At 48.0% G+C, this 14,735-nt stretch overlaps 1 protein-coding gene across 1 annotated transcript; it reads right to left on the reverse strand.

Moving 5' to 3' along the window:
• Positions 1–1,326: 1,326 nt before the first annotated feature.
• ZBTB2 (zinc finger and BTB domain containing 2) lies at positions 1,327–8,684 on the reverse strand. The gene is made up of 3 exons (XM_082757397.1): positions 8,283–8,684; positions 6,100–6,283; positions 1,327–4,260 (listed from the first exon to the last, which is right to left on the reverse strand). Exons 2-3 carry the CDS (start codon positions 6,270–6,272, stop codon positions 2,898–2,900), a joined length of 1,536 nt encoding a protein of 511 aa, XP_082613523.1. The 5' UTR covers positions 6,273–6,283; positions 8,283–8,684; the 3' UTR covers positions 1,327–2,897.
• Between the last annotated feature and the right edge of the window lie 6,051 nt (positions 8,685–14,735).

The following is a 14,735-nucleotide window of genomic DNA, read 5'->3' on the forward strand; positions in this document are numbered from 1 at the left end:
GTTTCTTAAGAACAGATAGTAACAGGTGAAAGCTGCTGAGCCTGCAGCTTCCCGTGGCTCGCAGCGGCAGGGCTGTCACTGCCAGCTTCTTGCCGTGGCGGCTCCCTGCCCCATGTCACCCTTCTTTTTGGCAGGGCCCCGGCTGGTGGGGACACTGCCTACACTGCCCTCCTCGCCCCACACACTGCCAGCAGCACCGCTGGTTTCGGTGCTCCTCCTCCCTGCTCATTTCTGCCCTTGCACAACCCATGAGCCATCTGAAACCCTCTGCAGAGCTCAAATGGGATTTGACAGAAAAAAACTTTTTTTTTTTTTTTGACTCATTATTTCCAGACCAGTTCATTGAGCCCTTTTGACGTGTAACCAAGTAAACGTCATGTTCTCCAAACGACAGAAAAAGAGAGGCAAGAGCAGCAGTAAGGTAAGGATCGGGAGCTGATGGATGTCTCAAAAAATGGTGTGGCCGTGCATCTATTCCTGCTACAACTTGGTCCTGGGGGAGTTGAGCTAAACCCTTGTACTTTGCATAGGAGCTGACCTGGAGCTCTTGAAAGATCATCTGAATATGTAGTAACTCACAGCTGAGATGGCAACACTCAGCAGTAGTAGTCATTTTGGAAATGAACTTGTGACTATCCCCTAAACCACAGCTACCTCAAAACCCTGACCATATCCTCAATAAGGAAAGATTTATTCTTTTTTTTTTTTTCCTTTTTTTCTTTTTTTTTTTTTTTCCCACTGCTCTGAGAGCATTTCAGAGTAAGTGAGACGAAATAAAAAACACATTTAAAGAAATTACATTGGTAGATAAAGATCCTAAAAGAAAGTTTTAAAATGGGCAACACTAAAATAATTCTGTAAGATGTTGTATTTTTACCTCAAAATACTTCTATACCTTGATGTAAAATCAACTGATTTTAGACCTATTAGGCCAATAGAAGACATAATAAACTCAACGCCACCTACAATAAACTTTACAATAATTGTCACATTATAATAATAAACTTGAAATATGAATAGGTAGGGACCCTTTTGTGCAAAATCCACTGTTTTAGGCTTTAGTAAGCTATTTGTTCATATGCATGGAGGAGGTATTAGTCTGATATGCAGAGTACATTGCTTGGCTTTTAAACTGATTCAGTAAGAATTCTTTCAGGAGGATCAAAAGAACCAACAACCTTTCACCTGCAACTCAATAAATCATATCCCATTTAATTCAGTTTTTATTCAATGAAATGATGTATAAAAACTTACAAATTTGAGAACTTAACTATACACAAAAAAGATGATATTCAGTTTAAATGTATACACAGAGAAGAGCTGTGGTTTGTGACTTGCCCTCTCCCACCCCTCCCCCCCGAACACCCAGTGTCTCCATTTACGATGGGGCACTTAATTCTGTCCTTCAAGCCTTCTGGTGGCCCAGTAATCGCTAGGCGGGCTTCCTCCTTGCTGTCAGTTTAGGTTTTGAGGCTACCAGCAAAAAATCCGGGCACTTTAATATAAAATAATAAGAATCAACAACTTGATTTTTAACACAAAGTTGCAGTGCTATCATCAGCAGTAACTAAAAACTACCGAATTCATCCTTTCAGTTTTTGCAGACTTTGTCTTGGCTTTGAAAATAAAGGGACTCTCAAAGAGCAGAATTTGCCAGTCAACACTACAGATTTGCTTTAAAACAACCATGATCCCCTGTTGCTAGAACGGCTCTGCACCACTTTTTCTTCATCTTAACTCATGCAATTAGACCAAATGAAACCACGGGCATTCCTTGCCTGAGTAAGGCAATAAATACAGTTTTTCCCTCTCATTTCATCCAGAATGACTTGAAACTATAGCTAACAACTCATGCATGTGCTGCACCGATGATGGTACTGTGCTCACCAGGATGTCACTTCTCCAGCTTCCTTTGCATCTTGGGTGACAACACTTACCTAACAGCTTCTGTTCTACAGGCGAATAAAAATGCACACAGCCGAGGACATTTTAGATTTGATTTAAAATAACCTGTGCAATAACTAGTTTTGTCAAACAACTAGAATACTTTCTGGGCTGAATCTGAGAGCAGACTGCCAGTTGCTTAAAAAGGATGTGTGCATTTATTTACCTGTATCAAATATACACACAAACACTTTCCATATATATATAAATCTTTATACATATACAGTACTTTTATATATATATATATAAAGATTGCCATCACATTATTATTTCAGCTACTCAAGTCAAAATTTGACTTAGTAACTTCTTTGCTTGAATCAATCATGCTACCTGAAACAGATACCCAAAGGCATACTTGAAGGAAAACGTAAGGCTAAAAGAAACCCAATACCCACAGCGATTTTTACCTCAATGAACAATTTTTGCATTCATTGAGCAAAAAGTCTGAGGGTTTCAAGTTATAATCTTAATCAACTTGCATGTGGAGTTCTAAAACGCATGGTGTTAAATTTGCCAGATTTTCTCAAAATGCCTTTTACCAGGGAAACTAATATATATACTCTTTGCTTACCAAACTGATACTCTGTTTCTCATTTACTTTCATCATCGTATCTAAATACACTTTTAAGCAATCTAAATTTTGTTTAAAATCTATTAAATTTGGATTAACTAATACTATCCACATAGTTAGCTGGATTATTTTCACATGTTCCTTTGTATTAAAATCAATTATGTTGCGGTTCGACGCGAGAGCTTTATGTTTGTTTCGGTGGGAGAGGCAAAGTCCCATTTCCTAATGTGCCAGTACAGTTCTGGTTGCTGAAGACAACGGGTGGGAAGGAGGCTGGTGGAAAAGATGGCAGGGGTAAGTGAGGCGGCAGGGGGTGGGGAAGGGAGGGTTGATTTAATAAAAATGAGTAAAGAAACTTAAAAAATTGATACAGGTTTCACATTCAGTCTAACAACACTGCTTCCTGCTCCTTTTTGATGGAGGCTAACACTGAGTTTTCAGTCTCTGTGGCTTCTGTGTCCCCAGCACCTAGCAGAATGGAGCGATCTTCTTCTAGCGTAAAGACAGAGTTTTGATTTTGGCACGAATGTTTGACTACTTCATTGGGAGTTGAAAATGTTTTGTCACACAAGTTACATTTGTAGGGCTTGTTGGTCTGTACTAGCATGTTGTCCATTTGACTGCCTTCCTCAAAAGTACAGAGTTCCAGAGTCTGTTTGTCCACCATCGTGTACGTGTCCATGCTCTGGTTTAGGCACACGTGTCTGGCAGCCTGGTTAGCCCTACAAAAGCTTTTGTCACAAGTGCTGCACTTGAAGGGTTTGCCAGTGTGTATGTACATGTGCTCCCTCCAGTGGCTTTTCTGAATAAATTTGCGCCCACAGATGGAACACTCGTATTTCCGTCTTTTTACTTCCCTCTCTTGATCTGCCTGCTCCAAGTTGTCTATGTCTGCAATATCTGAGGGGGGCGGTGTCTCTGATTGCTGCTGCCCATCAATTATTGGAGAGTCTGAGATCTGCTGCAGCTCACTGTCACTAATCATCCCGGCTTCAGGCACTTCCATGGCATCTTTTTCAGCCGTGTTGTTACAGAGAGACAAAGAAATATTACTTTCTCCCTGCTGGCTCGACGTGAAGGGAACTCCTGTGTGGATCTGCAGGTGCTCTCGCAAACTACTGCGCAAGTTGAACCGTCGACCGCAGAGGTGGCAGGCATAGTATTTTGGGAAGCTCCCGTTCCTTTTCATAATGCTTGGCTTGACGTGTGCTATTGTGAGCGAAGAAGGCTGTTCATCCGAAGAAGATGCTTCCATGTTGGCCTCTTCTCCCGCAGGTGAATTATTACCGGCAGCGGATACCAATTCCGGGGATAAAGATGATGGCAAGGGGTCAGAAGTGGTCATATTTGTCCGGGTCACTTGTGGCATAGTTGTAGCTAACTGCGAGAGCTGCGAGCCTTCCGAAACCTGCTCTTGGGTCATCCGTGAAGTCTGTGGCCTTGGTTCTCGCCCGAGTTTGTCAGTTGCTGATGTAACTTTAGTGGGATGTCTTATCTGGTGATCTGCAATCTGAATGCCATATAATGAAGATGCTAATGGAAAAACTTGATCCGGGTGAGAAAAAGTTCCCTGACTTGCAAGGCTGGCCTCCTGAATGAGTGGATACGCATGCAGAAACTTTATTCCCTGTTCTAGTCGAACTGGGTCAATGAGTTGCGGTGCCATCTTCCCGGTGTACATCAGATGCAAGAGATAACTGAAGATATCTGGCTGTATGTCAGTCGCTTTCAAACGGACACATTCACTGAAAGGTGAAACAAAGTGATCAGTAACTGATAAGGGAAATGATGTTTTCAACCAGATCTAGATAAAGATTAAGCTGTCCCATCGCAATCTTCACCTTTCCAAATTGCTGTTGCGTGATAGACTTGATGTCACAGACATCAAAATATTTCATAAATTCTGAAGATATTTCCCCCTCCCCCTTTTTTAATTGGATTCAAACATGTCTGCAGCCAAATTAAGACTTGCTAGCACAGGAGTATAAATTCACAGCCCTTTTTTGTCCGTTCTTAGCCCTGAGAACTCATCTGGCACTTACCTGTTTGGCTTCTACGTCCTACTAGTGTTTACAGTAACAGTTCTGCAAACGTGCGGTATCACCTCCTCTAAGCTGCACTATGACCCAGAAACATGCAGGACAGGGTGGGAATTCCCTGAGGATCTGGTGGAAAAGGTGTAGCCCGAGCACATCCAACCCGTGAAGGCCAGGCTCTTTATCAAGAGAACAGGAGCTTCTTTCCCTGAACAGGGAGGAAGGAAAGGTAGCACCAGTAGTATGCTTGGTCAGCACTAACAGTCCCTTGGTTAGAGCGTTCAATTAAGTGAGGCACATTGGTTGCGATGCCCTCTTCAGCCTAACGGGATTGAAACCAACAGCATCCTGAAGCTGGATCACGCTCTATGCATCCCCCATTAGGATGCTCTGGACTGAAACACCCCCCAGTCCTCCAGCTGGATCTCTGTGAAGGCGGAAGGGTGAGGTTCACAGAACAAGAAAGAAAATCAGGAATGTCTCAGTTAGGCCGCCTTGCAAAAGGAGCGGATCTGGGATTCTCATTGTTTTTCAGAGTTATTTGTAGCTCTCACATTAAGCAGACGTTAAATGAAAGACAAATCCAGAAGTGGACATGACTGCACTGTGGTCTGAATGCTCTGACCACAGTAGGCTACCAAGCTGAGGAGGAAATTATAACCAATTCTTCTTTTTCGTGAGGTGTACCCTTCTTGAGCTCCCTCTTACTGCTTCTGAACTCAGCTGTATTACTCAAAATAAACTGTGCAGTGACATCCTCCAGAGATGACCGTATGCTCCTGACGGAGCATCAAGACTGATACACCTGCTACAGTCCTGTCTCAGAAGTGCAAACGTACTTCTCTCCTTGATGTTTATTTACTTTTGGACAAAGACTATTAGCCAGAGCTGAGAGTTTTGCTCACTTAAACTTTTTGATACAGTTCAAATAATTGGGAAAAAGAGAATTCCTCAAAAATCTTTAAAACAGTCTCATAACTTATCTTGTTAATGCCTTCTCTGTTCAGCTCTCCCCTTCCCCCAAAAAAGACACAAACAAGCCAACAGAACAGCCCATCCTGACCCCAAAACCCAACGCAACCTTTATTTTCTATTTATTTATTATTTATCTGATTTAAAGAAAAACACAAAACATAATACCCTATTTTACACATCCATTTCTCAAAACCTCCTAGTAGATATTTATTGGGCTGCTTATAATGTTCTGGCAATGTCAAGAATACTGCCAAGACTGTGTAGAATATAGGGAGTGGAGGAAGAGAAGTGCAATGGTGAAGACAGGAGCCTTAAAATACTCAATTCCAGGCGTCCCATACTTTTTAAGGATGAAGAATATTCACTGAATTATAACATTAATGTTAATGAACTTCATCTTCCACTTTGACACTTTCAAACTGAGATTCTGGTCTGCACATATGATCAGATACCATTCACCAGGTCGCAGCAAGAAGCAAAAGGAACCTTTCAGTTTTCAAGATGTCGCTAGACCTCCCTACCACAGCTAACCGAACAACATTTGAACAGTCAAGTCAGCCTTCCCGTAGTTACCTGGTTTGGTGAACGAAGAGCATCTTGAAGTAGTTGGAGAAAGAAGCAAGGACCGACTTGTGTGCCTTGAAGTAGACATCCCCGATTGCAACCGTGCAGTCACACAGGAAACCAAACTCTCTCTGAGCATTTAGTTGCTGCAGCAGAATAAGTCCATGGTTGGCCAAATCCATTTTTTTACACTCTGAAAAGCAAACGACTTTCATGTAAAACTTAACAGTAGATACACAGGTGCCACAGTAGATCTCTCTGTGGTTATTTTCCTCTAATGTCTGTACGCCTTGCATTAATAACACCTCTTAACCCCAAACTACAACACCAATGACACCTCGCACGCAGGCAAGGACCGCTGCTTCACGACACGCAACACGATTCACAAAGGTGCAAGTGGTTTGCTCTCTCCTGGGAAATTCCTACTTTGTCCCACAAAGCAGGAACGCGGGGGGGTGACGTGTATGGCTCCATCCATCAGTGGGAACCCGTGCAACATCAGGCAAGCACCAGGGAAACGTGGCACCGACCTCAGCCAGCCTAAACCAGGGCTTGTGCAGCCTCACCCACCACATGCTCCTACAGAAGCATGCTCTCAAGGGTTCGAGGGCACCTCTGGAAGCAAGAATTGGCAACTTTGCGAAAAAAGTAGCCAGGGAAACACATTAGGAGGGTTGCGTATGGATGGACGGATTAATATATGGCCGCTACCATCAACAAGTGGGTATAAACTCAACCAACACAAGCGGAGCTGTGGGCAGAAGTGACAGCACGCAGTGACCAACGCAGTCCTGCCCACAGCCGGGTGAAACAGCACGGCGTGGGGCAATGCAAGCACCGGGCACGGGGCACATGCCCATGCTCTACAGATCCGGGGCACTGCGGATGCTCTACAAACAGAAAATAAAGAGGTGGTGGAAAATGGATCAAAACCAGCAGATGTACAGGGAGGTGTTTGTTTTTTTTTCATGAGTTTAAGGGGAAGTTACCAAGATTTTGGGTAAAGTACGAGCTGATTGTTTCCTTAGTGTGTTAGGAATGATTTTTTATTTTTAGGGAAGAGGACAAAGGTGTATTGCACACAGGGCAGCACGTTTCGAAGCATTTCTGCCTGCTGGAGGGCGACAGCAGGGCTCAGTGACCAATAATAAAATAACCAAACGATTATTTGCTCAGCTAACGCTCTTGATAGGAAAAATAATAATAATAATAAAAATCGGGCTCCGGCTCCCTTCGGCCCCCCCCTCATGGGTGCCCGGCAGTTCTGTTTCACGATCTCGGTGCTGCCCGGAGGGGCTCCATGCGGGCCGTTGGCGGCCGTTGGGCCCGGCCCCGTCCCGCCGTTACAGGCGCGGCGCTGAGGGAGGGCAAATGGCCCCCGCGGCGCGCGCGCCTCGCCCGCTCCCTCCCGCGCGCGCGCGCGCGTGGGCGTGGCCTGCGGGCCGCCCTCTCCCCCCCCCCTTCCTCCCATCCCCGTGCCGCCCGCGCCCTGTGGCACCCAGCGGGCGGCGCGCTCCCATTGGCCGGCGGGGCGGAAGGCCGGGCGGCCGCGCGGCGCTCTCACTGGCTGAGCCCCGCCCCTCTCCCCCCACCTCCCCCCCCTCCCTCCCCTCCCCTCCCCTCCCCTCCCCTCACCCCCCCTCCTCCCTCCCTCCCTCCCCTCCCTCTTCCCGCGCACGCCACGCGCACGGACGGACGGCGACGGCGCGAGACGCAGCGCGCGCGCGAGACGGGAGCCGCCGCTGCCGCCACCGCCGCTGGGGCCGGGCCCGCCCCTGCCGAGGAGCCGGAGACAGGCGGGGCCGCCCCCTCCCCCCCCCACCTCCCTCCCCTCCCTCCCCTCCCCTCCCCCGCCCTTCCTTCCCCGCGCCGGATGCCGCCGGCCCGGGAGAGGAGGCGAGGGGGGGGGGGAGCCGCGAGGGCGGGCGCGTGCGAGCGGGCCCCAACCGGCCGGGCCCGGCCCTGCGGCGGGAGCCACCGGCGCCCCCCCCGCCCCCCGCACACCGCCCTCACCCACCCCGGGGCCGTGTCCCGGCTGGAGCCGCCCGGCCCGGTTCGTGAGGCGGCGGCAGGCGCGGCCCGTTCCCCCTCAGCGCCCCCCCGCCGCCTCCCTGCCCCGCTCTCTCCCCTCAGCCCCCCGCCGGTGCGGCGGGGCCGGGCCCCACGTGCTGGCGGCGCGGCGCGGCGCTCACCTGCGGGCGGCCGAGGCGCCGGGAGCCGCCGCCGTGGTCTCGGCGCCCGGCAGCGGCAGCAGCGGCGGCGGCGGCAACAACGGAGTCAGCGCGGCGGCGGCGGCGGCGGCGGCTTTTCCTGTCCGGTTACGTTAGGGTCACATGACCGAGAGCGGAGCACAGAGGCTGCAGCGAGGAGCCCCCGCCGGGGGGGAGGGGAGGCGGCGAGCGCTGTGGCGGCAGCACCAGCAGCACCAGCACCGCCACCGCCAGCAGCAGCAGCAGCAGCCGCCACCCAGCCCCCTCCCGCCCCGCCCTCCTCCCCGCCGGGACCGGCCCCGCCGCCGCCGCCGCCCGCCCCGGCTCCTCCGGGCCCCGGCGGCGGGGGTGGCGGGGAGGGAGCTCCGCCTGCGGGACGAGGAGGAGGAGAGGAGAGGAGGAGGAGGAGGAGGAGGAGGCCGCGCTCCCTCCCCGGTTCGAGTGGCGGCCGCAGGTGCGTCCCCGCCGCCTCACCGGGGCGCGCAGCGCCGGTGGGGGGCGCGCCCGGGGCTTGCACGGGGAGGGAGGGAGGAAACGATGCCGGAGGTGCGCGGCCAGCACCTGCCCGGAGCCCCCCGGGGTGGGCAGGCTGGCTGGAGGCTCCCCTCCTGCGCCTCGCTGCTGGGCTGGGCGCGGGTCTGCCGGGGAAGCTTGGCGGTGAGGAGCCCGGGGGAAGCAAGCAGCCAGCAGCGAGGTGTCGTGCAGCCTGGGTTCCTTCGGTAGGAGCGGCAGTGCCAAGGGTTTGAATGGGTCCGGGTCATTGTCACGGCTTAATTATTTATTTAACGCTCCTCAGCAATCTCTTTCTTGAATTAAGCCAGCTCGTGCGAGGCGCTTCCCTGACCCAGCTGGCAGGGCGCTAGCTGGAGCTGGGCTGATAGCTCTGCGATCGGTACATTCAGGTGTCCCGCGAGGGATGCACAAAGCGAAGCCCAAACCCTTCCAGTTTAGAGTCCTGGCGGCAACTGCATGGAGAATAGGCAGAGGAGTCCTGTATTTTGTCTGGTCTGTAAATCAACAGGCGACTGCAGTCATCTGAGGCTATTGTTATTTTTACAGGGTCTAAACCAAGCAAGGACTGGGAGAGCTTTACATGCGCCTGGCTCTGCTGTCTGCCACTGAAACTGGTGGAGGTCTTGATAGATACAGCTTGAGTGTGTTTGCAGCAGGTAGCTCATCAATATTTATTTATTTATCCTTGTTAAGCAGCACCCGAAAACTAACTAGCTAAGTCCTTAAACAAAAAGCACCAAACTTACTTTGCTTGGAGTAGAAAACCAGTGGTGTGTTTGCTGCTGTTGCAGTATTCAGAATAAAGAAACTGAACAGTGCTGTAGCCTCAGAGCCTCCTCGGATAGCTGTGCTGGAGACACGCTTTTAACAGCACTCATGGTTTGTTTGTGCTGAGGGCATGATATAAGTTGATGTAAAGGTATTTCACCAGCAGATTGAAAGGCTTTTAGTCTACTTGGCAGATTTTTTTTCCCCTTACCTTTCACTTGTATTTCAGCTCTGCAAACTAAATACAAAGTAAAGAGAGTAGGTGGACGTTTGGACTTGTGTTGCTTAGTGGTGGCCAACTTGTCTCATTCTCGGGGAACATGGTGAGAGCGATACAGTTTTCAATTAAGTTTGAGAGGGCTACTTAAGAAAATCATGGTGTTTCTGGCAGGTACCTATCTGATGATTTTGCTTTTCGTCCTGTTTTTTCTCTTCTTTGTTGCCCTTGAGTCCTCCTGTGTCAGAATTCATGTGAGGTTCTCCTCTGTATTCTCTCTGAAACTGGAAAAAAACTAACTTAAGTGATTGTTTTTTATAAAAAACTCATAATTCAGCTTTAAAGCCTGTTGTTTGGACTGCAATACCTGAATCCAGCAATAATGCAATTCTTAATTTAAAAGTATCCTGTTGGATTCAGAGTCTGCTGGAATTGGTAGAAAGATTTCTGTGCTGAGTTTAATGCTGCCTAACCTTACATCTGCAGTGCTGGCTGGCACCTGAGACGTGTCATCTGTGTCACAGGGAGCCACGAGTGGTTCACCTGTTGCAACGGTTCACACCTGGCTTAAGATGTGAATCTAAAATTTTAAATCTAAAGCCCGTCTGACTTCTTAGTGTATTTTTCTTAACATACACTCAGTACAGCTGAAATTGTAATTTAAAATGTATCTTTTTTCTCATTAAGTGTTATTATTGTGCTCTCAGTTTTTATATGCCAGCTTTTTTTCCTCCAGTTTCTTGAGGTGCTTGTTCAGGATTTATTTCCTAATTTTATGAGTTTTTAAAAGGAATGTTCATGCTCTCAAGTACAGAGCAGTATTTGGAGCAGTGTCTTTAGTTGTGTTGCTGCTGATGATAGGATCAGTCTCTGTGTCTTTGGTTTTGTTTTGATCTACGCATAACCCAGATTAAAGGCAGGACTTTGGTAGGGGAACATTTCGCATCGTAAATGAGCACACTGCTGATGATTTAAGTGCTAATAGAACGATGAAGACATTTGCTAATCTGAGTAAAAATGCACTAGGGCAGTAGGAGGAACTAGAGCTAGGTGGCCCCAAGTCTGTCAGTGTGTCTCTTTGGTGGAGATCAGCTGAGGTTGGTTTGGGGGAGCAGATTTTTGTTGTTCTAGTCAAAACCTTAACAGCTCTGTTGACATCAGTTGGGTTCGAACTTAAGTTTTTCAGCAAGTCTTCAAATTTTGTAGTGTTTTTGGAAAGCAGGAGAGTAGAGTCCCTATTCTGAATTTGCTCATTCCTTCCTGCAGTGCTCCTTACCCACTGCCCCAGGGCAGCTTCTGGGATCGCCAAAGCTGTCGGGGGCTTCCCATCAGTGCACGTCCTGGGCACTGTTTCCGCATGGGTACATCTGTAGTAAAATGCCAGTCTGTATCAACACTGTAAATCCATTTTATTAGCACAGCTGACGCTTCTGACGCTTTGGCTTCTGATTTATCTTGGTGACAAGGCTTGGTGGGAAGTGTGACAGCTGCGGTAGCTTCTTGCTGGATGAATAAATGTTGTTCATCTGATGGTCGCCTGTCTCTTTGTCCAGGGTTACCATCCCTGCTAGAATTTGTCTCATGCTCGGTCCAAACCTCACTTGTTGTCAAAGCAAGGAAAAGTGGTGCCCACGAAAAGCCCTCACATTAGGGCTGTTCTGGTATCCTGATGTTGGTTACAAATGTGGAAACTTCGTGTTTTTACACCTAGTGAGCAAAGCTTTATCATCAGCTACTGAGTAGCTGCAATTTACAGCAGCAAAGCAAACAGAACACAAACCCAAATCCTTTTGCTTGTAGAACATATGTCCTCAAAGGAAATGGTTTAACCATAGGTAGAAGAATTTGTTAGGAGTCCCATTTCCATCAGGAGTTGTTGGCGTAACCGAACTGACACAGCTTCTGCTGTGCAGATCAGCCCTTTTCCTACTGCCTTTGCCTTCGTCCCAGATGAGCCTGGTGCATCAGCCCTGCCTGCTTTTAACTGGGAAAGTTGAAGAGGGACTGTGCATTCCTGGCTGGAGTGACATTTCTAGTGTAGCACAACTGTAAAGCTACGGTAATGTGTACTTGCATGTTTTGTTCTCCCTGGGGGGGGAAGATTGAAACTGCAACTGCACAGAGTGCATTTTTCAAGCCTGTGCAGTTGAGGTTTCTGTCAAGAACAGTCGTGATACTAGCATTGACTCCAGTGCAGTTGGCAGAGTGTTAAAAAGTATTTGGGGGTGCAACAATAATCGGCAGCTACCATCGGTTGGCAACCCTGTTTCGCCTGTCTGGAACATGTATTTCTTGTGTGGAGCTTGAAGACTGACATACATAGCACCAGCTGGGAGAAAAGGTGATCCTGTCAACGTGGTGCCTTCGACAACTCAAAGTAGACTTAAGGGGAAAAAAAGTCTTTTTGTTTTAAGTTTGTTTAGGTTTGCTTGAAAGAATCAGAAATGGGGGTGTGGGTTAGGTGGGGGGTGGGTTGTCCTTGTGCTGTGGCTGTGAGGATCGGGGTTTGCTTGCTCTGCTTTCTGGGTGTGTCTAGGTCTGTTCAGTTCTTGTTCTGTCCAGGCCTGTGGAGGACCCCAAACTGCTGGAATTACTTTGTTTTCTGAGATTCAGCCTCTGGGGTTTTATGTGTAGCAGAGAATATGTGTGTGATGCCAAGAAATGCGTCCCGGGTGGGCACTGGGGGGATCAGAAGTGAGCTACCTGGTGGAGTGTGTAGCTATGGCAAAATAATTGTCTAAGACTAGCACAGGTCTTTTCTCTACAACCAGCAGGAAGGCATTGCAGTCTCTTAAGATTATTTCCTCAGCTGGGGCTGTGTACTTTTCAAGGCCCTTCCTGTTCCCCTTAGCTAGGACACAGTTAAGCTTTCTCCCCCAACTCTCCACTGGATGAAAGTGTTTTGGGGTGTGGTTTTTGCTTTTTACATCCCTCTGTATTTTAGTGTGTTCGAGTAGCTCAAACTCTGTACCGTTGTCAGGCTGGTGCCATCACCTGCCTGCAGATGAGGATAAGACTCCCAGCAGAGGTGATCCGCTGCCCCGCCGGGGCCAGCAGGACCTCCCGCAGCGCTCATCTCTGGTCCCGAGGGCAGCTGAGAAAAGTAGGTTGGCACACATGGTACCTCGGTTCCTTTTTGCAGTTTCTAAATGGATCCAGGTGTGAAGGGTCTTAAATTGGAAAAAGGTTTGCCACAACCGTTATTACTGCCTAGGACACCTGTCTCCGTCTTTTGTGTCCCTGCTGGCTTTAGAAGGCAACTTTGTTACTTGGCTGTGAGTAAATAAACTCATTTATGTGGACACAGTATCTGGTTCTTTTTTACATTTTGAGCTTAACTTTTAGTGGTTCCTACCATTAAGGTAGGCTGGGGAAGGAAAGCAAATCTCACAGCATTTTATTATTTCCGTTTCAGGCAGATGCTTGAAGTTGGCAAGAAAGTCATACATAAGCTCTTCTGCGCTGGCTGGACTGAATGCAAGTTATCTTTGCAGAGATGCAGGGAGGTGTCATTTTATATGCTTTCATTTTTACATGTTATCACTTGCAGGGCTGATTTTCTGAGAAAACAGGGACTGACCCTGGCCAGCAGAGAGAGGTTCCCCTGCAAAAACTGGACTGGATGTCAGGACTCCTGACTGTTAGTGCTCGTAGCGGTTTTACAACCAGCTAGTCTCATGACAAGTTGTCCTTCATCTCATCTGGTGGAAAAAGCAGTTAGAAGCTGTCTGTGCAGTTGAGGTCTTCATAAATGATAGTCTAACGAGGTTCCGTCTGAACCATTTTCTCGCCATTTGGTCTTAATTTGATTTATGTTAATTTATTAAAAAGATTACAATTTCAAGAGTTTTAGGTATAACAGGATTGTTCTCTGATTTTCCTCATATATACAATATTTCTATCACTTTGTCTTTCACCCTTGGACCCTCCCTGGCTAGAACAGACCCATTTTGGATTTGAATGAAGTAGTGCAGAAGGCTCTGCAGTTAAACTATGAGGGCGTGTGGTGGATGAGACAGATAAGGCAGATGCGTTCTCACAGTTACTGCAGGCTTTATTTGCTTCTGGAACTGGATTCTAATCTCGCCTGTGCCATAAACTCCCTGCTGATCAGGTTGTGCTGTGAACTTGCACGGGGCCCCTATCGGCTGTCCAGCTTGAAGCAGAATGAAAAGTTGCTGGCGGGAGGAGTGTCCCGAGTCCTGCACATCAGGAGTTGCTCTGCTGTATGTTGTGCTCTCAGAGCTCGAGTTAGTTCTTGGTGCATTCAGCTGCCTGGCTTGGTCTCGGGTCTCTGCGTGTAACACAGCAAGGCTGTTGTGTCCGAGGCTGGATACTTCAATAAAACAACCCTCAGATTTGCAGCTGCCAGCAGGTAGGCTTTCAAAAAGGTGGCTACAAAGTTTAACGTGCAGATAGGGCTTAACCGAAGCAGCGCACCCAACAGCCGTTCCACCCAGTAAAGCAGGTCTGGGGCCGCACAGAACGAGGCATTTCACAGCTGCAGTCATCTGTGCAGACAGAAACTGATTTGGAGTTGCAGAAGTAACCAGGCTCCTGTTGTTTCAGTGTGTTTGGCTGGGTAACTCAGTCTGTGTGTTTGATAGGTGCATTTTGCCTGCAAATTTACACTTTAGCAATTTAATTGAAGTACCAAAATCATTTAAGTACGTGAGATGAATGGGAACTTATGTTTTCAGGCTTACTTATTGTATTCAAAGTGGGGGTGAGAAAGCCTGTTTTGATAAAGGAATGAAAAAATGTTTGCTAGAAGAATGGCAATTAAAATTTAACCTAATTCTCTTGCTGTAATTATGTAGAAAAACGTACCCAGCACCTCTTCACAGATCTAATGTAGTATTTCAGTGCTGAGGAACTGTTCTGCAGTTAATAGTAAACTTTGTCACCAAGCTGTTGTGCTGACTGGTTTGCTTCTG

Source organism: Aythya marila, assembly GCF_965140915.1.
Source record: "Aythya marila genome assembly, chromosome: 3".
NCBI lineage: Eukaryota > Metazoa > Chordata > Aves > Anseriformes > Anatidae > Aythya > Aythya marila.

Excerpts from the sequence above, each read along its gene's own strand:
- ZBTB2 (XM_082757397.1), bottom strand. The coding sequence starts at position 6,272 with ATGGATTTGGCCAACCATGGACTTATTCTGCTGCAGCAACTAAATGCT. Across the intron at positions 4,261-6,099 it reads CTCTTCGTTCACCAAACCAG|TGAATGTGTCCGTTTGAAAG; the intron begins GTAACTACGGGA and ends TTCACCTTTCAG.